Source organism: Rhinolophus ferrumequinum, chromosome 8 (genome assembly GCF_004115265.2).
Source record: "Rhinolophus ferrumequinum isolate MPI-CBG mRhiFer1 chromosome 8, mRhiFer1_v1.p, whole genome shotgun sequence".
In the NCBI taxonomy this organism is placed as follows: Eukaryota; Metazoa; Chordata; class Mammalia; order Chiroptera; family Rhinolophidae; genus Rhinolophus; species Rhinolophus ferrumequinum.
The window spans coordinates 27,547,039-27,573,066 of NC_046291.1; the positions used below are offsets into that span (position 1 = coordinate 27,547,039).

A 26,028-nucleotide genomic window follows, 5' to 3' on the forward strand; every position below is an offset into this window, starting at 1 on the left:
GTTTCTCCACCTCCAGTTTCAGCTCCCTCTATCTCCATCTTCCAAAGCAAGTGATACAAAAAAGTAAATCACACACTATCAGCACCCTGCCCAGACTCCTCAAGCTCGTTAGCTGGTCATCACAGAGGCCTCCTGGCTTTGACCCTAACTTCCCCTCACCAGCCTCATTCCCTACCACTCCCTCCCACAACCAGCCTTGGGAAATGTTCCATAATATTCTCCTCTTCCTTCACCCAAAATAACCACTTGTTTACCTCAGTTGAAGGCAGGCTGCTTCTCTCTCTCTCTCTCCTTTCTCTCTCTCTCCCTCTCCCTCTTTCTTCCCATCCCCAAACCTAATGTTCTTCTCCACCCTTATGGAATTGGCAAATGTCCACTCATCCTGCCTAAGTAGACCTCTCTCAGCGAAATCTGCACAACTTCCCTGTCTCTTCCCCGCTCAGAGCAAAGTCAATCACTGCCCTTGTCCTCCACTCTAGGGTCCCTCTACCACACTGTGTTGTTTATTTACATTGTTCTCTCTGCCCTTTTAGTCTATAAATCTGATGGAGGCAGAAACTATGCCTTATTTGATTCTATATCCCCAGCACGAAACACAATGCTTGACCCAAAGTCACTTTCTGAATCTTCTCAAGTGACTGAAGTGACATTTCCGTTGTTAATTGTTAGATCCTTATAGACAACCATAGCAAAGCGGCCACTCCTTGGAGGTGTGACTAAGGCCGGACTGAATACACGACACACTTTTTAATGTGCTGCAGATAGGGGTAAGGGACTGTAGTTCTTAAATCAGGTACCCCATTATCTCTGCATCCCTTCCCTAAAACAGGCCACCTATCTATAAAGAGGAAGGAGTACAAATTATATCTATATATATATATATCCCTTGTCAAAACCCTGTTTTGCTTAGAGGTCACTCTTTCTAGGGTTCATGTCTCTAAGAAACAATAGTGGCAAAACTTACCCTAAACCCCCCTAAAAATATATGAGAAGTGTATGAATAGAACTCCCCATAAACCCTTAATTTCTGCCTCACATGAACCAACAAAATGAATCTGATGATTTGCCATGTGGTTCTCTGGTCTTGCCGGCCATGGCTTAGCCAGTGGCATCTCTTCTGTTATCTGCTTCCATCACCAAATGGACCCCACCGGCTCCTCCTCCAGGGCTCAGGACCACACAGTGAGTTTAAGGTAGAGGACAGGAGCAGTATAGGGTGTATTCATCTGGATGATCCTTGGCCCTGCATCTGAGAGAGACTAAATTCAGTGAAACCTTTCTAACCAGCCATCCCTTGGTATCCACAATTCCATCTCATTGCAATCCAAAAAGCGAGCAATCGGAAGGATGGTTGAGCCTAGAGACAGGAGCAAACCTAATTTGGCAACCCCTCAGACACAGATACGGTGTCTTTAAAAAAAAAAAAAAATGAATTCATCCACATTGAGAAAATCCAGAATCATTTTTAAAATCAACATGAAATGCATGAATAGAATACTGAAAAATCAAACACGGTTCAAATGTAAGAGACGGCATGGCGCAAATCTTCCTGAAGCAGAAACATGATGCTCCTTCCCTGAAAGTGAAGAACCACAGAGCACTCAGTCCCAAAACTCTGAGAAGTGAGTCAACCCATGAGAATTCGAAGCTGTAATTGAAGACAATCAGCGTGGCAGATACAATGGACCGCTAAACTACTGCCTGCTGCACATGTGAACATGATGAGGTATTTGAAGGCAATCAAGAGAAAAGTGGCATTGGACTTTTGTTAAAAAAGGAAAACCACAGACAAAGATTCCAAACTTGTGTTAAATGCAAAGTCATTCTCATATTTATGAAGGAAAACAATGTGAAATTTAATATAATTTAACAAGCATTTATGGTATACGTACTCTATATTAGGTACTGTGCTAAAAACATGATAGGAAAATAAAAGAGACCCCTGTTTTGTTATTGCATAGTTTGCAGAATAGCAGGGAAGACAGAATGATTACAGTATGTGGCAGAGACTGGCTACTTGCTCACCTGTATCTAAGTAGACTACTTTTCCAAGCTAACTGCCTCTAGATGGGATGGGGGACGTGGCTAGCCTCACCACTGGAATGTAGTAGAAGAGATATGTGCCACGTCCAGACCAGGCCCCAAATCTCCTGAGGCATCCTTCTCACTGTCTTTATTCACCAGTCAGTACAGTGCAGGAGATTTACAGTAAACCCCAAGGACAAAGGGAACAGCGGGTCGGGGATTGTGTGGGTCAGAGCCCTACCTCCTGCCCAGAAAGAGAACCCTTTGCTATGATAAGCCACTGTCATTGGGGTTGTCTGTTAAGTTAGTAGAGCCTGACTAATAAATATAGTGGAAGATGTAGTTTCCAAAATGGAAGCACAAGCATGGAGAGCTCTGGAAACACATGAATGAGGGGGAAAGAGGAGATTCTTAAGGAAGAGAAAGCCGGAGCCTCATCCTGCAAGACGGGCAGGATTTACCTGGGGCGGGGGAAAGCATAAAAGAACAATGAATTGCACATAGGAATTTGAAGGTGTGAAAAGGATAGAGAAGATACTGGACAGGTAAGCAATGTTTAGATTTTTCACTTGAAAGCAATGAGGAACCACTTAAATTTTCCCAGCAGTACTCCAGACGTGATCAGATGTGCAGCTGTAAGATCCTCAATGGAAAATGGTTTGGAAGAGTTGGGAGCTAGTAGAGGCGGAGAGGCCTGTGAAGGGTCTACTGCAATTCCACACGATAGAAATGAGAAATGGCTTGGCTTGGGGTTGGAAGCAGATCCAAGAGATATCCCTTGAAGCCAAAGGAACTGCTGACCAACTAGACAGATGGTGGAATATAAGGGAGGAGAGGCCATCGAGGAATAAAGGACTTCCAGGTTTCTGGATGTGACAACCAGGTGAATGACGACACCAGAAATGGAGAATGGGGACAAACAGATTTACAGAGAACACACCGGGCTTGAACTGAATGTGGAACATCAAGGTGGTGGAGTCCAGTGGCAGATGGATACTGGGGTCTACAGTAAGTGTGTACTTGAGGGCAGCTGAACCCATAGAATAGATGAGATCCCACTGAGAGCAAGGCCAGAAAGAACCCTGATGCACCAGCACACGAGGAAATAATGTAGGGTGAACCTGCAAAGACTGAGACATGTTTAAAAATCCTGGCAAGTTCATGGGTAGAGATAATTTTAAAAGATTATTTTAAAAATTAGGGCTGAAAAGTCATCATGAGTTTTAGCTACTACATCTTGATAAATGTGTTGAGAGTTGTCGTGTGGGAGACCCTGCTCGCTACGCCATTTGTCATGCAGGGTGGCCTGCGGGGTCTCTGCTCCCGCTCCCCATATAAGAACACAGGATATGGCTAGGCCAAAAAGGAACACCCATGGAGCCATAGGTAGGGGAGTCATACCACTATGGTCTCACTGGAGGCTGGATTCACACGACGTGCAACCTGCTGTCCGCTTTGCTGCCAACAGACCCGATTCTCTCCTCGACTCCCCTCGACTCACCAACCAGCACAGCCGCGGCAGCTATATCAGGGGCCAATTGTCTAACTGGCTACAGCGGACGGCCAACTAGCCACAACTGATGGCCAACTACTACCCGAGTCAGCATCCCCCTACGTGAGGCCGAGAGCCTGGAAACTGCTCTCTGGGGCTCTGTCCCCACAAGAGCATTTTAGCTGGAGAAGGTGTGAGAATCAGGGTAACCAAGGGGGCGATGAGGCCTTAAAATCCAATTTTCCAGAATCCTCTCCATTTTGTAAGTTCATACAAATACCTTTAGACTCATTGTGGGGACAGAGCCAGGAGTGCAGTTTCCAGGCTCTCGGCCTCACGTGGAAAGGTGCTGGCTCAGGTATTAAATGGCCATCAACTGTGACTGGATGGCCATCAGCTGTGGCTAGTTGGCCGTCAGCTGTAAGCAGTGAGCCATTGGCCACTAATATAACTGCTGTGGCTACGTTAGCAGAAAATGGGGGCTAGCAAGGAGACGGTGGCTGAGCTAGCAAGAGCGGATTGCAGTTAGCAAGTGGGGTTGGTTAGTTGGCAGAAAAGCAGATGGCAGACTGCGGATAGTGTGGCTCCTGCTTCCTGTGTCTCCAACCCAGCTGCCAGGGAGAATATAGCGGTATGACTCCCCTATCTATGGCTCCATGAGTGTTCCTTTTTGGCCTCATCACATCCTGCATTCTTAATGTGGGGAGCGGGACAGGAGACCCCGCCTGACACCCTGCATGACACTCATGTAAATTGAGTAAAACGTGAATGCATTTGTAATACTTGTAAAACCAAAACTACATTAAGAAAGCATGAAAACACCCAAGGGCTTTCACAATCTGGCCCAAGGTAGTCTGTGTACCACCACTCCTCCCTGGGCTATGCTTAACTTTTCACAACTCCCTCAACCAGCTGATGCCTGATCACTTTATTCCCTCCACCCAGAATGCCTCACCCCACTTTTCTACCTGGCAAATTCCTCCTCATGCTTCACCACAGCTTCAATGTCTTCTAAGAGCATTTCTTCTCTGCATGGTATCTCAGCAAACGTACCGCTGGCTCATTCACATGGGTGCCTCATCCCCCAGAAGGCTGTGCAACATCAAAACCAGAGCCAGTGACTGGTTTTTATCTTCACATTCCTGTCACCTAGGAGGGCGATGTGACCAGTTATATTGGTGGCCACCCTAACTATACCTACTGTTATGCAGCTCCTTGTGTAATCCCTTTCCTTGAATCTGGGCTGAACCTGTTGCTTGCTTTAACTAATAAAACATGACACCACTGCATGCCACTTGCAAGTCTAAGCCTTACGGGACCCTGGCAGCTTCCACTCTTGCACTCTTTGGAGGCCTGAGCTGCCATGTAAGAAACGCTAATACCCTGCTGTAGAGGCCACGGGAAGAGGCCATATGAAGATGATCACATGCTGAGACGACATGCAAGAGAACCCAGGAACCTAGCTGACATCAACACCAAGGCTCCAGATATATGCCCCCCAGGCAGGCCATTACAGCCAGCCCCTACCTGAGGCACCAGACAGGTGAATGAAGATGCCAATCTTGAATATTCCAGACCTAGAAAACATCACACTAAGCCTTTTCCATGTATTGTTGAGTATTATTGTAAGCTACTACATGTTGGGGTAGTTTTTAATGGAGCAAGAGATAACTGCAACAGATGACAGATACATGGTAAAGAATTCTTTATTCAACAAGGAATTTATCAATAGCCTACTGTGTACCAGACATTCTTGTAGGAGCTCGGAACAATGAACAAACTGGACAAAGATCTCTACCTGTATTAAACCAGCTTTCTAGTGGGGGAGAGAGACAATAAATACAGTTAAAATAAGCAGCATGGTGGGGAGGGATGAGTTTTGTGAAGAAAAATAAAGCAGGAAAGAGTAATCTAGAGGGTGGCTGGAGGGGTTATAATTATAAATAGTGTGGTTAGGATGGTTTCGTGGAGAAGAAAATCATCTTTTTAGATGGAAAAGATAAGGGAACCAGACAGGTGCATAACTGTGGGAGAATATTTCAAAAAGAGCAAAGACCACATGAAGGAAAGCCTGTCTGGCACGTCTGAGTAACAGCTAACACATCAATGTGGCTGGGGGAAGAGTGAGAGAGGGGTGGGAGTGAGGTCTGAATGGTTAAGAGGCAGTGTCTCGTCGTCCCCACGACCACCCAGGCTCAGTGATTCACAAGGAGGCTGCACAGGACTCAGCATACAGTCATTCTTACAGTTCCGATTTATTACAGCAAAAGGATACAACACAAAATCAGGGAAAGGCACACTGGTGAAGTCTGGAGGAAACGAGGTACAAGCTTCCAAGGGGCCTCTCCCATTGGAGCCCCCAACAATGCGTACTGACAACACATGAAATGCTGTCTACCAGGAAAGCTCATTAGAGACTCAGCATCCAAGGTTTTCACTGGAGGCTGGTTGGTGACATATAACTCTCTGTTTACGACCTCCAATAGAAGAGCAGGTATTCAGCATAAACCATATTGTTTGCATAAACCGTTGTGGCACAGTGAGCCATTCTCTTCAGGAAAGAGTGGAAAGCCTCGGCAAATCTAAGTCCCCGGATGCCAGTCAAGGGCCAGTCTTGCAAGTAGACCTAAGGATAGCAGTTTCAGCCCAGCTACATTAGTGTTTTCCTGCACAGACAGTCAGATCAGGGAGCACCTTATAGGCCATCTGAAAGAGACAGAAGCCATCAGACGATCTTAAATAGAATAACGAATAGCATAACGACTAACTAGAATTTTAAATGATCACTCTAGCTTTGGTGTTGAGAAGAGACTATAGCAGGGGCAGAAACAGGAAAACTAAAGTCCACTGCCAAAAAAAGCCCCAGAATGCTAACAGAAAAGCTAGAGAGAAGTGGTCAGATTCTGGATCTACTGTGAGAGCACAGTCAATCTGATGTGCAGATTAATCGCATGTAGATCCTAAGAAGAAAAGGGCAGTCAAGGGTTATTACAAGGGTTTCTGGCCTGAGCAACTAATAGGATGGCACTGTCAATTAATGATATGGGAAGACCCTAGGAGGAGTGGATTTGGAGTAGGGGATCCGGAGTTCAGTTTCAGGCACACTAACTATAAGACACCTACCTCCCTGACATCCAAGCAAAGGTGTCAAGAAGTCCGCTACATGTGGAGTTTGGAGTTCAGGGGAGAGATCTGCACTGGCGCTAAAGAGTTAATACTTGGAGCCATCATGCTGAATGAGCTCATCCCAAGCATCTACATCTCACTGACAACGTCTAGATTTTCATTCACCGCTCTTCGTTGGTCCACCATCCACCAATACCAAAAATGGAGGGTGTATACCTCAGGTTGTTGCACCAGAGGTGCAGACCTCAACTTGTTCTGTAATTCACCTGGTTTTGGCTCGGATCTAGGTGGAAGACTTAAGATTTTGAAGGCTTTCTCTACTGCCTGTGGATACCAGAGTAAATGAAGATCCCTTTAGGATGGCAAAGTTCTCAACAGAACAGACAGCAATGACCGTAAGAATGTCAGGTTAAGGAGTGCCTGGGCCCTGAGCTTTTTACACCATTCCAAAAGCAGCTGAGAGAAATCATCGGAGGAGCTTTGGACCTGAACTGTCCACTAAGGTAAGCCACTTGTGACTAAATTAAAATTTAAAGTTTGGTTCCTTAGTTGCACAAGCCGCATTTCAAGTATTTAACAGCCATGCATGGCTAGAGGCTATGCTACTGGAAAACACAGATATAAAACATTTCCATCATCACAGAAAGTTCTACTGGGCTGCATGCTTTAGACTTTCCAGGCGAGGCCCAAAGCTCTGCATTTATTTAAATATACTCCTCAGGTGATTTTAATAATCAGTTGCCTCAGAAAATATAGTCTCATAAAAATCTGCCATTATCATTTGCCCAACTTCCTCAAAGAGGCTCGATGGCACAAATGTCCTGGAAATGAATACCTGGTTAACTAAGCCATCTGAGCACAGCACTCCAAATACCTTTCAGGGCTGTGACTCCCAACCCCACATCGGGCAATAACTTAGCTCAGATGAACTAAACTGCAGCCCAAACCCAGCTCAGCAAACCCTACATGTAGGTCACTGGATTAGACACTGGAGGGGACGGTCCAGGGACCACAGACTCAAATGCCTATTAGCAGGCCAGTCAGATAGCAGCAGTGGATTATGTGGGTCATAAGTAAGAAAATAAGAACCGAGTAAAAAGTATGAGAAGAATAACTTATTCACTTTGGGGCGGCAATAAGAGACTGGAGCATTCATAATTCCGTCTAAGGACAAAAGAAGTATCTCAGCTCCAATGCTGGTTGCTAAGTAGGAAAGTAAAAGCCACTTACTTTGGCTTTTACTTTTTCCCCAAAAGAAGGCAGAAATCGGGAGTTTTGCATGAAATCTCAAAATATTGAAACATGTAAACTAAGTCAAAATATAACACTGAGCAGAACTTAAAAAAAATAAAATTAAAATTAAAATCTGTGGGTCATAGCAGGCCCCACGAGCCTGTGTTTGTAAACTTAGAGGCTGCTACGTGCATGTCAAGTAGCAGAACCAAAGCAAAGTTAGAAACAAGAGCCACGCTGATGGTGAATCAGTCCTGTCCATGTGCTGGGAAGAACATCGAGTACACACATTAGGAGAGGAGAGAACTGATTAGGAAATAAAGCACTCAAGTAAGTCAGGGCCCAATAAATTGAGAAGCTTTTTGAGAATCCAGGCAGGTCCTAGTTTATGTATACAGAAACCTTAAAATGTAGAAACAAGACATCAAAGCGGAACAGTTCAGGAATTCAAGAGTGCTAACCTGTTCTTCCAGGCTAGCCCAATACAATATCGTACCAGATTCGTATTACTGCGCAAATTCTCTTAGGTTCTGATGCCACAATTAATCAAGGAATAGAGTTGTTACTCTTGTTTAGACCTTGAAAGCTGGTCTCCACTTGTAAAGCGAATAATTCAAAATATCTGAACACAGAAGAGATTCATTTTGAAAAGTCTATCAAATGTTTCCTTACGAGAAAGAAAGGTTTCTCATGCAGTCAGATCCACAAAGAACCTTCTGAAAAATTCCAGCACATATCATCCCATGAACTCAATGTTCATACTATCTCATTCATTTCAACTTCTGCATACACTAACACTCATTACCAAACAAGTCATTCCTTATCCACTTCAACATATATATATATATATATATTCAATTTAATAAATTATTTGAGCACCTGCTGAGAGAATTCATTCAAGATAGGAGAAAAGGGACAGTTCCTAATGACAGATTGGTCTATAGATGCCTAAAACATAGTTATGTGCCATAAAAAGAGTTTCAAATCAAATGAGTTCGGTGATACCAAGATTAGTGGTCATAGATAGGTGGTTCTCAACCTGGCTGGGTATTAGAACCACCTAGAGTACTTTGTAAAATAGCTATATGCAGGCTCCACTCCAAACCCCGTGAATGAGAATCTTGGAGAAAGAAACTCAGGCATTTGTATTGTTTAAAATATTAAATGTTAAAATTAGAGGTGACTAATAATCAGCCAGGGTTGAGAGCCCCCGCAGGATATGGCTCGATTACTCCTCACCTGTGACACGTAATTTTGATGATAAATTTAACTAATTACTCAGGATCTCCATCTTGACTACTTAAGAAGACAATCTCCTTTCCACTAACTACTTAACTAAATTGGATTTAGAGCCCAGGACACTGATAAAGTACCAGAATCCACAGACAAGTGATCCTATAATTCTTGCCTATTAGTCAATTCACCTCCCCAATAAAGTTCATCAAATGGGAGGGCGTGGGGAGAGGGCAGAAACCTCAGAGTCCCAGATTTCAGAACATAATAAAGCCTTCCTTCAGTTTCTTCAGCATCCTACCTACTTCTAGTTCCCCACATTCCCATTTTCTTTGTTTCTTCTCAGCAGGAAGTGGATACTTCTCTGATGCTGCCCACAAAATCCAGAATGGCTTCCTTGGCCTTCACTTAACCTCCAAACTTTAGAAGCCTCAAGTCTATCCTCAATCTTGAAATCTGCCTTTCTCCCATCTAAATTATTCAGGGCTCTGGAAGAAACCGACTTAATTTACATTCATGTTCCCGCCAAATTTGTCTGTACAGTAGTCTCAACCTGCATATCTAAGAGCTATTGCCCATTTTTCCATTTGTAATTGGACAGGAATATTTTTCATGCTTGGTTTACGAATCTTGTAATATTTGCCTCAGAAATTCGGCTTCTCCCTTATAACATGTACATCTGTACTATCAAAGATAATCAAGAGGAACTTGTGGATGTCCCACCTCTCTGCAAGAAACAAAACTCTATCTTTAGGTTATATTCTTGTAGCAGTTTGTAGATGGAATGGTCTTTAACAAACTGTTAAAAATGAACAAGGTGGGTAATGCCAATGCATAATAACCTACCAGGTTATGTAGTAATGACCTGAAGACACAGTTCTTTGGTTCAAATCCCAATTCCAGCACATCCTAGTCATGTTACTGTGTCTCTTTTCACCCCATCTGTAAAATGGGAATAATAGTGCCTGTCCTCATGGAGTAAGTCACTTAATACAAGTAAAGCTCCTAGAACAGTGCCTGCACAGAGTAAGCATGACTCACGTCAGTTGTCATTATTGCATGCAGTGTTGAAAACCTTGTTGTCCAGGGAAACGAGCCTCTTAAATTGTTTTCACTGATTTAAAGAAAGTGAATTTGTGACAGATTGTTTTTCAAATTGAATTTTGACATTTCTGGTCTTTTCCCGTTATTTTCTAAATTCAATGGATAAAAGCACAGAATTTGTCAGAGTACTTCTTGACATTTTAGTTCCATTAGGAAATACCATTTAATATTAGTTAAGCCTTGTGATGATTACAATATTATTTAAACTGAAACTATGGGAGAGGAATATTTTGGGAGGGGAAAAATATCATTTGCCACTTATTAAGTTGAAATTTTAAAAGCCAAAGAAGGGAGGGAGGATTTATAAGCTGCAGGTGACCTTTAAATGTCACATTCACTAATATATAAATGTAAACAGAAAAATGTAATGTCTGGTAATAATAGTAAACTGGATCAATACAATTACATTATGGGTTCTGTGATTGTATAAATTATGTTTTCAGTCCAGAATATCAACAGCTTTTTAACACCTTTTAAGATCAAATTACAATGCATTAAATATTGTCTAGTTAGTTCCCTGTATGTTATTTATACATGTACAGCTTACTTCTGTTACTTCTGTTACATGGGTACTAAACTTCTAAATATACAAGATTTTAGGGCATAAATTATTTTTAATGAGCTAAAAATAAAAATAATTTATCACTCAGACAATCCTTCGACAAGATCTACTTTAATAATTAGTCTAGAATAATGTTGTTACCATTAACCTTAGCTTACTTTCAGAAGTTAGTGAAATATGACTTCAAAGACAATTGGTTACTTGTGTAAATCTCAGTTTAACTGAATTACACAATATACACAGCACATACTATCGTAAGCAAAAAAATGAAACAGGGCAGGTACTCATATAGAATATAGCCCACTTCAGTTTTCCCTCCTCTAGCTCAATTCCATTAGTAAAGATTTCCGCTTTGGGTATTATATTTAATATATTTACAGACCTTTCACTATACAATTCTCAAACCCTTGATTGAAGGCAACATAAACACGTATTTATCCAGAGCAGAATTTTTATGTTTCTGTGTAATAATTCTCAGTGGAGGCACAGAAGTTGCGGAGATTTTTTTCTTAAATGCCTAAACTATATATGTGGAAGAAACAAAATCATTTTTATGCCTTGGATAACCTATAAGACATTTAAAAAGATTACATCTTCCCATCACTAAATTGGCCAACACACTATTTCTACAGTTCTCACAGCATGAGAACAAATAGTAAAAGAACCACTGGCCTCTAAAGCAAGAGTTTATGACTTGTCCTGTTTCAGGAGGGTTTAGGCACACAAAATGATCCATTTGAGGATTTAAAAAAAAAAAAGGGCTCTTTAATGCCTTCATTTAACAGTTTCACTGAAGAAGATATAGAGTCCAGGTAGTTACCCAAACACCTGATGAGTTCTAGCATCCAGCTAAGTCTTCTGAACCTGCATTCGACAATTAAAAACACTCCTCCTGAACTTCACTTAATTTGTACTTGTTTCTGACTTCAGGGACAGAGCTGCGGATAGTCTTGGTAGTCATTTCAGTAGTTATCCAGGACCTGCCACAGCCCACACACGTACTAAATGCTCATAGAATGTGTGACATTAAACTATAAACACGAGAAATGTAGACTGGTTGGTGTAAGCAAACAGCATCCTTCCACCCAAGTTCCTGTCCAAAGTCACTTAAGGAGGACAGCTCATGAGGTTGAAATTCCAAAGGCACGGTCAGTTACAACTGCCTAGTATCTATCACTTGCACCAATTAACTGTCTAAGTCCAAGGAGCCAAAGTGGAGTGGGCCTTAGCGGGTCAAAAATCACACCTGAGATTAGCAGCACCTTCGAGGCCTTTACGAGCAGTTCTCTCAAACCCCTTCTAAAGGAATGCCCCTCAAACTCCAGTGGTCATTGCAATCACCTGGGAACTTGTTTAAAAACAAATTCTGAGGCAGAGGGCTTGGATCAGGGCACCAGATTGTGCGTTTCTAACGACCCCCAAGGGATTCCCATGCTGTGGTTGCTCCCAACGCCCTTTGAGAAGCAAGGCCCACCAATGGCCAAAGACTCCCAGGTCACTTATATTAGCAACATTCAAAAGTTGTGGCCCAGGTAGTGTGACAAATCAAGTCGCCTGGGTGCTCTACGTACCCTGAGTGTCGCCACCCAGTCATCGGGACACCTGGCAGGTGCCTTGGCCTCCGTGTGCTCGCGGGTATCCCACGCCACAGCTGCGCCCTCCTCCTCCCGCCCCGCGCGTGCGCCCCCCGCCGCGCCGCGCTCACCTTCTCTCGCGTCTTCAGGTACCGCTGCAACGCCTGCTGCGTGAGCTCCCGGACGCACAGCTGGCCCTCCTTGCAAGGCACCACTATGCAGGTCCTGCCGAAGCATACGGTCACTTTCATCCTGGCCCCTGGCGATCACGCCAGGCCTGGCCGAACAGGTGTCTGGCCCCGCGGGTGCAGCCTCCACTCTCGGGGGACTCCCAGCACAGGCGGGCCCGGAAACCTGGGGCGCCTCTCCCGGCACCCCCTCTGGACCCGGGGCTCGCTGCAGCGCCCCTTCGCCCCGGGCAGGCGGTCTCCAGGGGGCGGGAATCGGGGAGAGAGAGGCAGGGGGAAGATCTAATCTACCTCCCAGGTGGCAGGGGGGCCAGGACGCGGCGGCAAGGCGGGCTCCTCCTCCAGCTCCTGCTCCAGCTTCTGCCAGGGCCCGGTTGAGGTGGCTGATCAGAGCGCGCCAAAGCGAAACTGCCGGCCTGGCCCTGTCCTGGTCTTGGCCCTGGCCCTGGCCCTGGCGGCGGCGGGGTCGGCCCCAGGCCCCGGGCTGGAGTGGGCGGCTGCGGCGGCGCGCGGGGCCAGAGTTGGGAGGAAACTTTTGCGCTGGTCCCAACTCCTCCGCTGCGCGCCGCGCTCTGGGCTCCCGCGGCCCCGGGCCGGCCTGGGCCCGGCTCTTAAAGGGGCCGCGGCGCTCCCCGGTCCGGCCGCTCACTCGGCGGCGCGGGGCGGGGGCCGCGCCGGGCGGTAACTGGATCCCGGGAGCCTAGTCCCCTCACTTGGTCTCTCCCTAGCTGTGTCCCTGCTGCACACACGCGAAGCTCTGGGGAATTGTAACGGGACCTGAGAGCTACCCACCGGGGGATTGAAACCGGATCTCATAAAGCACACTTGAGGGAATAGCTAGGAGACTGCAGAGTTACACCCTTAAAATGAAGGGATTGGAGCAAGATTCAAGGAGAGCCCCGGAGCAGGTGCTTCTCGCCACGCCCACCCAAAACACCCCAAGGAGTGGCTGCTCACAGGTACTGAACTGCAGGGATGGCTAGAGGGCCTGTTAGGAACTTACCTTACGCACAGCATCACATCTGCCCTCTGGAGCCCTGAAATCGCAAATCGGAAGGGATTCTAGGTGATAGCCTGGCAGTGGAACCATTCCTGTTACAGAGGCGGGACACTGAGTATGCCCCCAAAAGTCACATCCCAGACCCAGATAGGATCGCGTATGTTTACGTACATTCTTCTGAAATGTTGTGCATTTGACAGGAAAAACAATTTTAAACACATTTAGGTTCATGATTTGGCAGGTGTGTATAACCAGTTGCAATGGGCATATCTGGGGAGAAAAGAAAATCAACAAGTAACACCTGTATCGTTCTTAGCTCACACATCAAGGAGCTCCTTTGAGCTTAACATCAACCCTGAAAATGAAATGTTACTCTCCCATTTTGTGAATGAAGAAGGTGCTCAGCGAGGTTGGGGACTGAACTGACCATGGAATTAGTTTTGCCGAAAGGAAATCCGTTCTTCCCAGGCTAAATGTCTGGCCTCCTCAAGCAGTTTTCTCCGCTGTCTCCTTCATCCAACGTGATCCTCAGGGCTACATCATGTGTTTCTCTACAAAAGAATTTGTTCCTATGTCGAGACACTTACATTGAATTTGAATTGCATAGAACACTATGATAATGCACAGGAGATTAAATTAATGGGCTCATGGACTTTGCGAGTTTTAAAATTTTTAACTCATCCATACATGCAATAAATACATATTGGTTGTCTTCTATGTACAGGGCCTTATTTAAGGTCAGTGGCATCAAAGAGGATCATGCAGACCAAGTTGATTTGAAAAACTATATTAGTATAATTTGGTAGCAGATGTAATACAAATTTAAATAAAGACAAAATCTATTTTCTCATAAAATCAGATGATCCAAAGAGCACTCTTTTGAGGCAAGATAATCCTGAAACTCAAACAGTGTCTTCAGGGACCACCTCTCTCTACCTATTGGCTCTATGTTCCTCGATGTTGTCTTGATTTTCAGGCAGGATCTCTCCAAAGGAGACAAAGATGGCCACTCCCAGTGTTCCGGGTTTACACAGGCTAATGCCAGCCATCTCAGGCATCAGCAAACCTTTTTCTGGTGAGGACTTGCATATCCAAGCTTGAGTCATACATCCTCCCTCTGGTAAGATGAATGCAACAGTATTTGGCCAGACCTGGTTCACCTGCCACTAAATCATATGCACTGAGAGCAGGGGAGAGGTGAATCCTCAGCAGATGGGATAAGAAAAAAAAATGTAGCCACCACAAAATATAAGATTGCTTCCCAACCCTCATGGAGCTTATAGAGAGTAGGGAAAACAAGGCCTACAGATGTAGAAGTTAGATAGAAACTATAAAACAACAGTGAAGTTGATAATTCCACTGAACATTATTGATTTACACATATGCCCGGCACTGTTTCAGGTGCATATAAAATATATATATACAAATATATGACATGCGTATTACATATGTACATATATATAAACAAATGCATCCTATATATCTATATTTTTTCCTTTACAATAATTTTACAATAGAGGTAATTTTGTAATCCTCGTTTGAGAGATGAGGAAACCGAGAGCAAGGGTGATTAAGACCACATGCTCAGAAAGTAGCAGAGGCTGGGTTAGTACCCAGGCAGTCTGACTCCAGAGTTTTCCTTCAGCAACTGCTATGCTGATCTTCCATGAAAAGTACCAAGTGAATAGAGCAAACAAACAAATAAATGCATACTCATGCTGTGCATTAACATGTGACCTTACTTTTAATATTAAATATTATGTGGCTATGTAGAATTGTACAGAGCAAAATTTTAGCTCATAAAATAACTTTGCAAGTAGCCATTCCTTATGCTTCACAGCTTGCTTTTTTTTTTCCCAATTTTTTTTCCCAATTGTTTCAGAGTCTTCTTCTTCTGCTCAGATTATGAATAGCTCCTGCTCTTCTTCACACTGTAAACTTCCTCTTGGCCCAGCTTTAGCTCCTCCTCCATACCAACAGCCCTGACTTTGAGAATATCCTGGCTTTCAGAAGCCCTAGGTGAACCATGAAGAATAACCAGTCACTCCAAATTCCATTCCCAGGGAGATTGGAATCAGGTCCTGTGAGATGCAGCAGAGGTTGTACGGTTGTGAGATGAAGGAAGAGATGAAGCTAGGCATGAGTATAAACACTGCATCGTGCAAGCTTGCAATCATGGAGTGAATTTTAATGACCTCAAATTAGTAATTAGAAAAAGTTTAGGATTTGTCTTTTATGTTTATTAAATAATCATTTAATTTCTTAGCCTTATCAAGGCATAGATTGAAACAATTTATCATATATTACGAAGTTATGAAAAAGAACATAGTTGCAACACACTGACATTCATGCCCAGCAAATTCCTAAATCAATATTTCATGCCTCAGGGGATCTACTGGGCAGAAGACAATAAATAATTTGCCTTGATTGAGTAACACTAGAGGATTCTAGGCCTGTATTCCATTTTCTTGTTTTGCCTGTTGTATGGGTAAATATTGCCTGTGGTGTGATATTTTCGCATTTGTTATCCAAACAGCTTAGCAAGCTTGGGAGTAGCCAGTGAAAACATGTTATACAGAGAACAATAATCCCGACCAATATTATTAAACTGCTCTGCCTTAAAAATGTGTAACAAAAATGTCAGGTGCCATTAGGTGTATACTGAATAAGGTATGATAATTTTTAATATATTGTTGAGCAGTCATTCATTCTGATGTTTTGCACTATTAAAACAGAAAATATTTTTACCCTTCAATGAATGATTTATAACAAGCATTATTTATCACAAAAAATTAATTGAATTGGAGATAATCTTTCTAAGACCCTTGGAGCAAGTAATGCAATAGATTACGTTCTTAGCTTCCTTATGAAAGTAGGTGCCAGAGTGATATCATAAGAGAAGAAAAAAAAATGGGTATGATTTTTCATTCTTCCCTTTCATATTTAAAAACAAAGGGATTGGTTCATTGTTTAACATGGCAAGAATGTATTTTTCTTGAGAGATATTTGCCTGATGGTTTTCGTTGGTTGACTGTTCCTGTAACTTTCCTATGGCACAAGTAACAATGTTTTACACCCTGAAGAGAGTACTGAGGTCTCTCAGCCTTTTGAAATGTCCTTATTTATACCTGCTCTGTAAGTAAGACTCAGAAGTCTGCACAGTGATTCAACTAGACCACCCCTCCTATACTGAATTCTACTCCATGAATTCTAATGTCCTACCTTGATTTATGTTTTCTTGAAAAGAACCTGAGTCATGAAATTCGTGCCTCTTTTTAAAAAGAAACACAAATTAAAATAAATAATCCAACCCAAAGCATAGAAACTGTTCCAATGATGTTGCATTAAGAGTCAGGTGCTTTATCCTCACTGTGTGATCTCCTTTCCTGAAGCAGATTAGGGCCCATGAGAACTGACCACTAAGAGTAAGTCCTACTCAGAGTAGCAACAGGTCCTCTTATCCCCCGGCTTCACTGACAGACTGTTAAGAAGGAGGCCAGCGGCAACGATCAGGGATACTCTCAAGCAGTTTCAGTTATCCACGGAGAGCTCCTGAACTGAGGTGAGGTTGCAGTCAGGATTCTCTTTTCAATCCTACTCACTTTTTCTAAGGCCGCCTTCTGCTGCTCATGTATATCCCTTTACTTGAGAAGTGAGTTAGTGTTCAGGTCACACACAAGAGGTAAAGAGAGAGCTGAGATTTGGCACCAGATGCTTCAGTGTATGAAAGGATTGCAGGCAAAATTAGTAGATGGGAGCTGGACAGACTGGTATGTTCCAAAGTACTGTACCACTTACAGCTGCAGAGTGTTGGACAAGTATTCCTTTATGAAATGGGATGATAAGCCTATTTTGAAGTACAACACACATGAAGCACCTAACATGGTAGACAAAATGTATTGTCCTCCTTCACTTTTTATTCCATTTACTATCATTCGAAATGCCACTTATTTTCACTGGGCCTGAAACTACTTGCAAAAAGAAACAAATGATACTTGGAAGCTACGCAGCATCATGGCCATCAACAATTTCTGAAGCCCAAGTACAACTTGCTCTGTAACGAAGGTGCCACACTCATAGCAAAAATAATACAATTTGTGTGTGTTTGTGTGTGTGTGTGTGTATGTATATATCTATATATGTAGATATATAGATATATATATATCTACATATATATGTATATGATTTAATGCTCAAAACATAATTCTGGGACATAATAGTCTAGTACATCTAGTACCTGGGAATCATAGAATTACTGAGCTGAAAGATGTCTTGGAGATTACTTGTACAATCTCCTCATTTCATATCTGAAGAAACTAAGAACTGGAAAGGTCAGGTGACTGGCAAAAATTAGGACCCAGATCCTCCGGTTTATAGCCCAGTGCTTTCTTCACTTCCTTGTCTGCCTAGTAATGAAATTTAAAACAATAGGCACTTGACCAACATTGACTCAAAGCGTTGATCTTTCATTGGGCCAGGAAGTGATGGTAAGGAGCTCATTCCTCTATCTGCCTGTTTCTGCAGTTTCAATTTAAACTTAAGATTCTCAACTCTTGTTCTTGCCACAATTATAAATCTCAAGAAGATTTGCTAACTATTAAAATGACTATTACAGAAAACAAAACCATCAAAGGATTTTTAGCAGGACAGTGACATCATCAGATTTGTGCATGGTGGAATGCTGAGGACCTGGAAGAGAGACAAAAGTCCCTGCTCCATTCACTCATTCCATCATTCATTTCTTTATGCAACAGTATTTACTCAATACCTATAATCTGCTGAGTGCAAAATGATCACAAAGCTTAAACTCAGGTAATGAAGACAGATGATAAATGACCCACCAAATGAACAAAATATTAACCAATTGTGATAAGGTATAATGAAGGGTATAAACAACAGGCTGTATGATAGGGAATATTGGGGTAAGAAAGAACCTGTTTAGATTGAATAAACAAAAGGAGGGAAATTACTTTGTGAAGAACCCAGAGAAAAGGAACAGTAAATGCAAATATTTCTGAGACAAGAGTAAGCCTGGTGTGTCTTAGGAATTAAGAGAAAGTGAGTTTGGTTGGAGTACTAATGAGCCAGGAGACCAGGGATAAAGGTGAAAAGATTGTCTCTAACAGTAGCCTCCTAAATGACACAGGCAATGTAGATCATGACGAAGGGCAGAAGCAAGAGATCTTTCAGAATTTGTGACAGATCGAAGATGGCAAGCTTTTAGGAGGTGTCAAGCAAGGCTCAGTTTTCTAGTTAAGAGGTGACATTAATTAAAACTAAAGAATCTTAGAAAGGGGGCAGGGCTGAGGATGGTGAGGGAAGACGAATAAGTTCAATTTGGAACATTTTAAGTTTGATATGCCTGCAAGCAACCAGGTAGAAGGGTTTAGTTAGCTGTAAATACAAGTGTTTAGTGAGGTGATTTGAACCTCAGGAGACAGTCCATAGAGGAAATATATAATTTAGGGATCACAGATTTAGAGCCAAAACTCATCAGAATGGAGATCATCCCTCCTGCCCCCCCAAAAAAGGAACGTAGAATGAGAAATCTTAGACTAGAATCCTGGAGAATGTCAACATTTAAGAAGAGAGAGATCCAGAGAAGTCACACGTGTGTGATGATGCATTATTAATTAGAAGTTATTTCTCTTATTCTGTATAAGGTATTATGAATGTCAAAGATATGATAAGAAAGGGTGCTGCTGCTTTAGTGAAGACACAATGGTAGAGAACAGGAAATTGAATACTAAGAATGGAAAGCAAGATAGTTTGACTGGAATAGATAGGCTTCATTGGAGCATAGCATAGGATATAAGGTTATAAAGATATGGGAAGAAGGAAATGATGGAGGGAAATTATTGAGAGAGCTGTAAGAACCAGATTAAGGTGTATGGATGTGTTTCACCAAAGAAATATCCTGTAGGTGCTTGAACAAAGGAGTAATGTGCATGAAATAGCATTTGATAGTCATTATTCTGACATCTTCATGTAAAAAGAATTAGAGTAGGAAGTGACTCAAAGTTGGGGAGGATCCAAAAGAAAGATATGGAGTAAATAACATAAAACTAAATTTAAGTGAAACCTCATATATGCATATAGTTGTTCATGAGTTTACCCAAACTAGTGGACTATATGATTGTGTGATGTCCAGTCCTACTATTCTATTCCACTCATGGGGCATGGGGAGTGCCATATCACTCAGGGTCCAGTCAAGCAAACTGGAAACTCACTTTATCTCAAACAGAAGGAATGAAATACAAGAAATGAATTACACTGTGATGGAGGAGCTGAAAAGCCAAACAGGAAATGGCAAGGCAACTCGGAGATTAGCCACAGCAGGAAGCTGCTTCTTTCTCTAGGGTTGTCTGGATGCAGGAAGGAAATAGTGTTAGCATAACCTAGAAGCTGGGCAGCCTGGTATCAGCTAAAACCATCCTAAGGACTGCCTGGCAGAAGATGGGAGCACAGAGAGAGGGGCTGTCCAGGGGAGACCTGGGACTGTAAAGAGTTGCAGTCATGAAAACACAACCAGAGTGGGGAGAAAGAGAGAGAGACCCCTGTATTCCTTTCTCCCACCCTCCATGCTTCCACCAGCATTCACACTAACTGAAGTAGCTAGAAACCAGTTAGCAAGGAGAAGGGCAGGGTAGTATTGGGGAGCAAACGTAATGACTGGCCCAGGTCATCCCTGATGGGATTCTACAGTAATTCATAAACAGATATTTTAATTCTCACTAACATTGTGGATTTAGAAAAAGCACCAAAAATATTTCCAATGCAATTTGGTATATTTATAAAAATAATTTTTTTCCCAGCCTAGACTAAATTCATGCTTTTCTCAAGAGAACCTACTTCTACACTTTAACAGTGAAATATAAGCTTTGCCCTGATTGCCTAAATAACTATTAATTTCCATCATTTAAGAAATAAAAAAATTCCTACTCTTGCTTAGTCATCAAACTCATATTAATAGTTTTGTTTAGCTATGATTACACAAGACTATAAGCAGCAAATCCAAAAATCCTATTAATATTGAATGCTGAAGATGTCTAACTACAATGCGATCTAATAAAGTTTCTTTTATTTTGTATGCTATCATTTTAGACACTAATCCATGGATTCATGATGGAAGCTTTGAAGACTATTTAAGTTTAAAGTTGTGATTCCTTTGTATAAAATTACTTCAGAAACCCATTAGTACTTTACCATATATGTACATGAATAATAATAAGTGCAATTTTTATTTCAATACTATCAGGAAAACTTGATTTAATTAGTATTTCTCCTTCAAGAGTGTGCACTCGTGTTAGTACATGTTTCTTACAACTTTTTGTAATTATCTTCAAACTCCTTTTTAGATGATGAGAATATAAATATGATAAAGAATATAAATAAACAACATGTGGACTTCAATATATCCCACAAGACTTGAAGGAGAGTAACTTCAAAGCAAATAAAAAGAGCTATCAATTTGCTGAGTGCACAATAAACTTTTGATACTTGATACCCCCAAATGGCCATCTGAAGGATGACTCTCGTATGTTGCTGATGACCTCTACCAAAGCCCATGACCGTTTTGTGGCTGCACGTTCCCTTACTGTAGAGCCTCCCTACTCAAAACAACAGTGCCAGGCTCTTTGAAGGACTAGAATAGCTACTGAATAAACCAGCAGTGGCCCCTGATTCAAGGACAGCTATCCATACTGGCTGATGACTCAGGGCATGACCTGATATTAAGAACAATACCTGATAAACTGGTGATTAGCTAAGCCAATCAAACTGGCTCCTTCTAGTACATAAGCTGGAGAATAGAGAAGATTGGCTACTTGTTGGTGAGAGAATTGAAAGACCAATTCAAGTTTTGAGACTCCAGTGGTCCATGAGAAAGAAGAAAGCCCTTGGAGCTGCCTCAGCTCTTCATTGACCTCCTAGTACCAATCTACAGGCACCGTCATAATAACAACCACTCTTTACCCAATTATTTTTCATTCTATTATCCTGAATGAGGCCAGTCCTTAAACCTAAAACAACTATCTCTAGCAAAGAACACAAATTTTAATAAAAACAAGAAGAAAAAAGTTCACACAAAATAAGTTCATGAACAATAAGTCGTAGACCCAAGGGTTTTTAAATATATTATTGCCAGTATGAATCCAGGGCCTACTAGCAATGAACTGAATGATAATTGGAATAACTTGGCAGTCCATGGATACTTGAATACATTTTCTTGAGGAAAGAAAGTTGAACACTGGTTTTCAGGAGTTGGTAAGCGTATGAGTGGGAAAACCCAGTCTAAGAACAGTCAAACTTTGTGAATTTTCTGCAGAAATAGAGAGATGTATGTTTCCCTTTGAAGTCCCAGATAACTGCATTTGAAGGCTGCAAATGTGGCCAACACACCCAGAGGCAATCAAACTGCATTCTTGAGAAACAATGCTTTAGGAGGAACTCCTTGGAAGAGCTTCTGAACACTACTGTAGGAATAGTATATGCTGTGATGCATCACAGATAGCTTCCCTTTAGGGCTGAGCACTCTTTCTTTTGGTGCTGGGATTGTTGGCAGCTGAGGCTCACAGCTGAACTCCTGTCCAGGAATTGCCCTCAATGGAATAGAGCGCCCTGCCTGAAATCGTGCCTCATTCACAGGGCAGTGCTCACATCCACACGCTCACATCCACTGAGTGATCTATGTTGTGTGTGTGGTGGTGGTGATGGGTGCACAGGGAGACAGGAAGTAAAGGCCCAGATCCCTTGTCTTAAGATTGGTCAAATCTGAACGGTCATCCCAATTACAGGAGACCTTTGCTGAAATGGCATCCTCCTGCAATTCCTTTCTCTGTGCCATCCTCCTTTCTTCACTTCCACAGAAGAATTGATTTTGAGCATATTTTCCAATAAATTTCTACATATGAATCTCCATTTCATAGTCTGTTCTCCAGATAACCCACCTAAGACATGAAGTAATAAAAGAGCTCCGTTACAAATTCACAGATACAATACTTTGCATGTAAATAACTGCTCAGCCAACTTAAAGATAAAAAAAATGAATGGATAAATAAGTGAAATACTATTGTAAGTGCCTCCAGTGGTTAAAAAAAAAAAAAGAAAAGAAAAAAAAAAGAAAGAAAAGAAAAAGTACCTCAAAGGGCAGACTAGCAGAAAATGGAGCCAAAGAGACTTAGTTGATAATAATGCAGTAATGGTGGCTTACATTGGCCTAGATATAATGGCAAAATCTTCTATTACCTGAGTGCATTTGAGCAGGGCTGCTCAAGGCATAAAAGAGTCAGCCTGAACTTCCAGTATCTTGCGAAGGTAGTCGTTTCAAGAACAACACACCTCTAATGTCTCCTATTCTAACTAAAGATGTCATTTGAATTTTGCATTAGACCTCATAGTACATCCACATAATTTTAATTAAAAAATGTTTTAGGTTACTTTCTATCAGGAAAACATGTTTTCTCCCCATCTCTTTGGCTAAAGGATAAGATGCTAATCCAATTAGTCTTTCAACTTCATCTAGGTAATTTCTTATCTCTGCTCTAGGTTTACAATATTTTGTCAAGTCAATAATCTAAATATGTGTATAAAAATGACAATAGATTCTTTATAACTTTAGGAGCTAGACCAGAGTAATCACTAAAGAAGCACTAACTCATTTGTTTAGCAAATATTTATCAAAGGACTAGGTTCCATTCTGTTTTAGGATGTACAATACACTATATAGACTGAATGTTTGGGTCCTCCCTGTGATGAAATTGTAATCGCAAACGTGATGGTATTTGGAAGTGGGGCCTTGGGAGGTGATTAAGTCACAAGGGTAGAGTCCTCATGAATGGCATTAGTGCCCTTATAAAAGAAATCCCAGAGAGCTCCGTCAGCCCCCTGCCATGTGAGGACACAGAGAGAAGATAGCCCTCTACTCTCACCAGAAAGCAAATGTGCTGGCATCTTGATTTTGGACTTCCCAGCCTCCAGACCTATAAAAAATAAATTTCTGTTATTTATAAGCCACCTAGTCAATGGTAGTCTGTTTTAACAACCTAAACAAAGATACAGTGGTAAACAAGAAATATAATAACTCTCTTCTTCTGGAGGTTACATTTTATTGAAAGAAGACTGAAAATAGCATAATGGGGCCAAGAGGGGAATTAGTGCAAATATTCATACTACTGTTGGTGAAAATGTCAATAAATCTTTCTTCTGTGAGGTTGTGTCACTTTTGACATATGGTAGCTGATAAGTGTTTTCCATCCACTCATCAGTTTTATGTGTGCCTTAAAGAAATACTCAAAGGACATTTTAAGTGATAAAATATGGCTGATAAGAGAGTTATTTATTTCTAAATCTATAATTTTCATCAAATGTAAGAACTAAGAGTGGTGATCCACAAAATCACCCACTCTCAAACTTTGTTTTTGTTAGAACCATTTTGTCATGTGCAATGAGAGTTCTCACAGTTTTGCCTTGAAAGTACTAATTGTAAGAACTCTCAAAAAAAAAAAAAATCTTCTCACCTAACCAAAATTTTTAGCCATCCCTAACTTATAGTTAAGGTGAACAATGAATTCATTCTCCTCTTCCAAGATTTTTACCTCTAATCCCAATATTATTCTCTATCTAATGTATCTATCTATCAATCTATCTATCATCTATCTACAATCTATCTATTTTCTAAAGTAAAACAGAAATTCAGTCTTGAGGAAGTCTGTCCTGTACCTTTCCCTAGCTAATCAATGTGCATCTGGTAGTTGGCAAAGTCTTCAAAATTACTTTTCATTTTATTACAAATGACCTCACCTAAAACCGCTTGATTTGGGTATTTTCAGTTTTAATGTTTATATCAGGCAGGGTTCTAGAAAGAACCAGACAGCCCATTTGAACTGGGTTAAGTGATGAGACTTTCATAAAGGAACCGCCCACATGTGTGGGCAGCTTTTGGCAAACCAATAGTAGAAAGTACTGTGCTTCAGAGTTAACAAAATGGGGATATGTTATCACCCCTATGCAGAGGGATAGAGAAAGGGCCACCTGACTGCATATTAGCCTATGTAGGGATGTAACAGAAAGGGAGCTTGGGGAAATAAATTCACCAAACATACATTCGCCCATAGGAGCATTTCAAAGGTCAAGTCCAGTGGAAGGCCGTGGAGCTGAGTAGGGTGAAAAAGAGTGGAGAGTGAATAATGCACTTTCAAGGCGTGCAATGGTGTGGGAAGTGAACTTCCCCCTCTTGACGTTTTACCCATTCTAGATTTGGCCCTATCCACTAAGCTTGCTTGAGGCACAAAGATTTCCAAAGTCTTTTTGCTGTGACTTGATCTCTCAAAACACCTAGCTTTCACTAGATAAGAAAGCCCTTTATTACCGAGGAAGCAAATAGACTTTTACTAGACTATTAAGAATTGCTAGGGAAGTTTGCAATGTTTTACCGATTCTCTTGATGTCAGTTTCTGTTGTGCAGAGTAACCAAGCTTTCATGTAAAACATCTCTGGGTATCATTATTAGAATAAGAACACTGACTTGAAAGGACTATTTTTATTCCAGGTGGCATTTCTTTAGTTGTTTTTCCTAAGTATTGCTGTCATACGTATTTTTTTATATATATTATATAGATACTCAAAAGCTTGGACTAAAGTCAGGTGCTAGACTCATGTCACAGAATAGAATATACAGTCTCAGACTTACGAACAACTTATGAATGACATAGTTTATGAGGTAGTTGTAAAACTTATAGACTTACTAACTCATATATGTTTACGAAGCAGGTATATGGAGAGTTGGTCTCCCAAGTTTGTGTTCTCAGGTCCAAACTGGTGGTGGGTAACGTTGGAGAAAATATATGGAAAATCAAGTCTTGCTGTCAGATTTCTTTTCCTAAGATCTTTTCAACAGTTTTAGTAGTCGCATAAACATATTTACCATTTTTAAATGTGCCTCTTTTAAAAATTACTCAGGAGGACAAATCATGCTGCTTCTTCCTATGTTTTTATCCAGTACAGAAGTGCCCAGAGTTTTCAATATCATCTCCCTAGCATACCTTAGAAAACTTCTTTCTTCTCCATGCAGTTGGTATCAGGGAGCTTTGAAGAAAACATCAGAATGAAATAATGCATCAAAAGTCTAGATGTTTCCTCCGTTTCCACATGGGGGACATTTGTGCTGACTTTTGACTTAGAAAATGTCCTCCAACATTAGAAAAAAGATTTTTAAAAAATCAGCTTTAGAAAGGAAGGAATTTTGAAGATACAAAAGAATGACTCAAAGCACCTCAGAACTCAGTCAAACTAAGCAAATCAACTCAAAAAGGATGAGGCCAGAGTCAGTAAAACAAACCCAGGATCAGGACACATGAAGGGCTGACTAATGAGCATCCAGATTAAGTTAAGAGATTAGAGAGTGGCTGCAGTCAAAGCCTGGCAATTAGCATGTTTAAAGATGTGGGACAACGACATTAACATATCTAAGAGAAAAATGTGTTAAGGGAAAA

At 41.6% G+C, this 26,028-nt stretch overlaps 1 protein-coding gene across 1 annotated transcript in view; it reads right to left on the reverse strand.

The window, feature by feature from the left end:
- The window catches only part of PARD3B (par-3 family cell polarity regulator beta), a 939,210-nt gene extending 926,468 nt beyond the window's left edge, over positions 1–12,742 (reverse strand). Inside the window, exon 1 of the mRNA XM_033112382.1 lies at positions 12,481–12,742. Within this exon, the coding sequence (XP_032968273.1) occupies positions 12,481–12,600 (120 nt within the window). The 5' untranslated portion in view covers positions 12,601–12,742. The remainder of the gene's footprint in view (positions 1–12,480) is intronic.
- Positions 12,743–26,028: the final 13,286 nt, after the last annotated feature.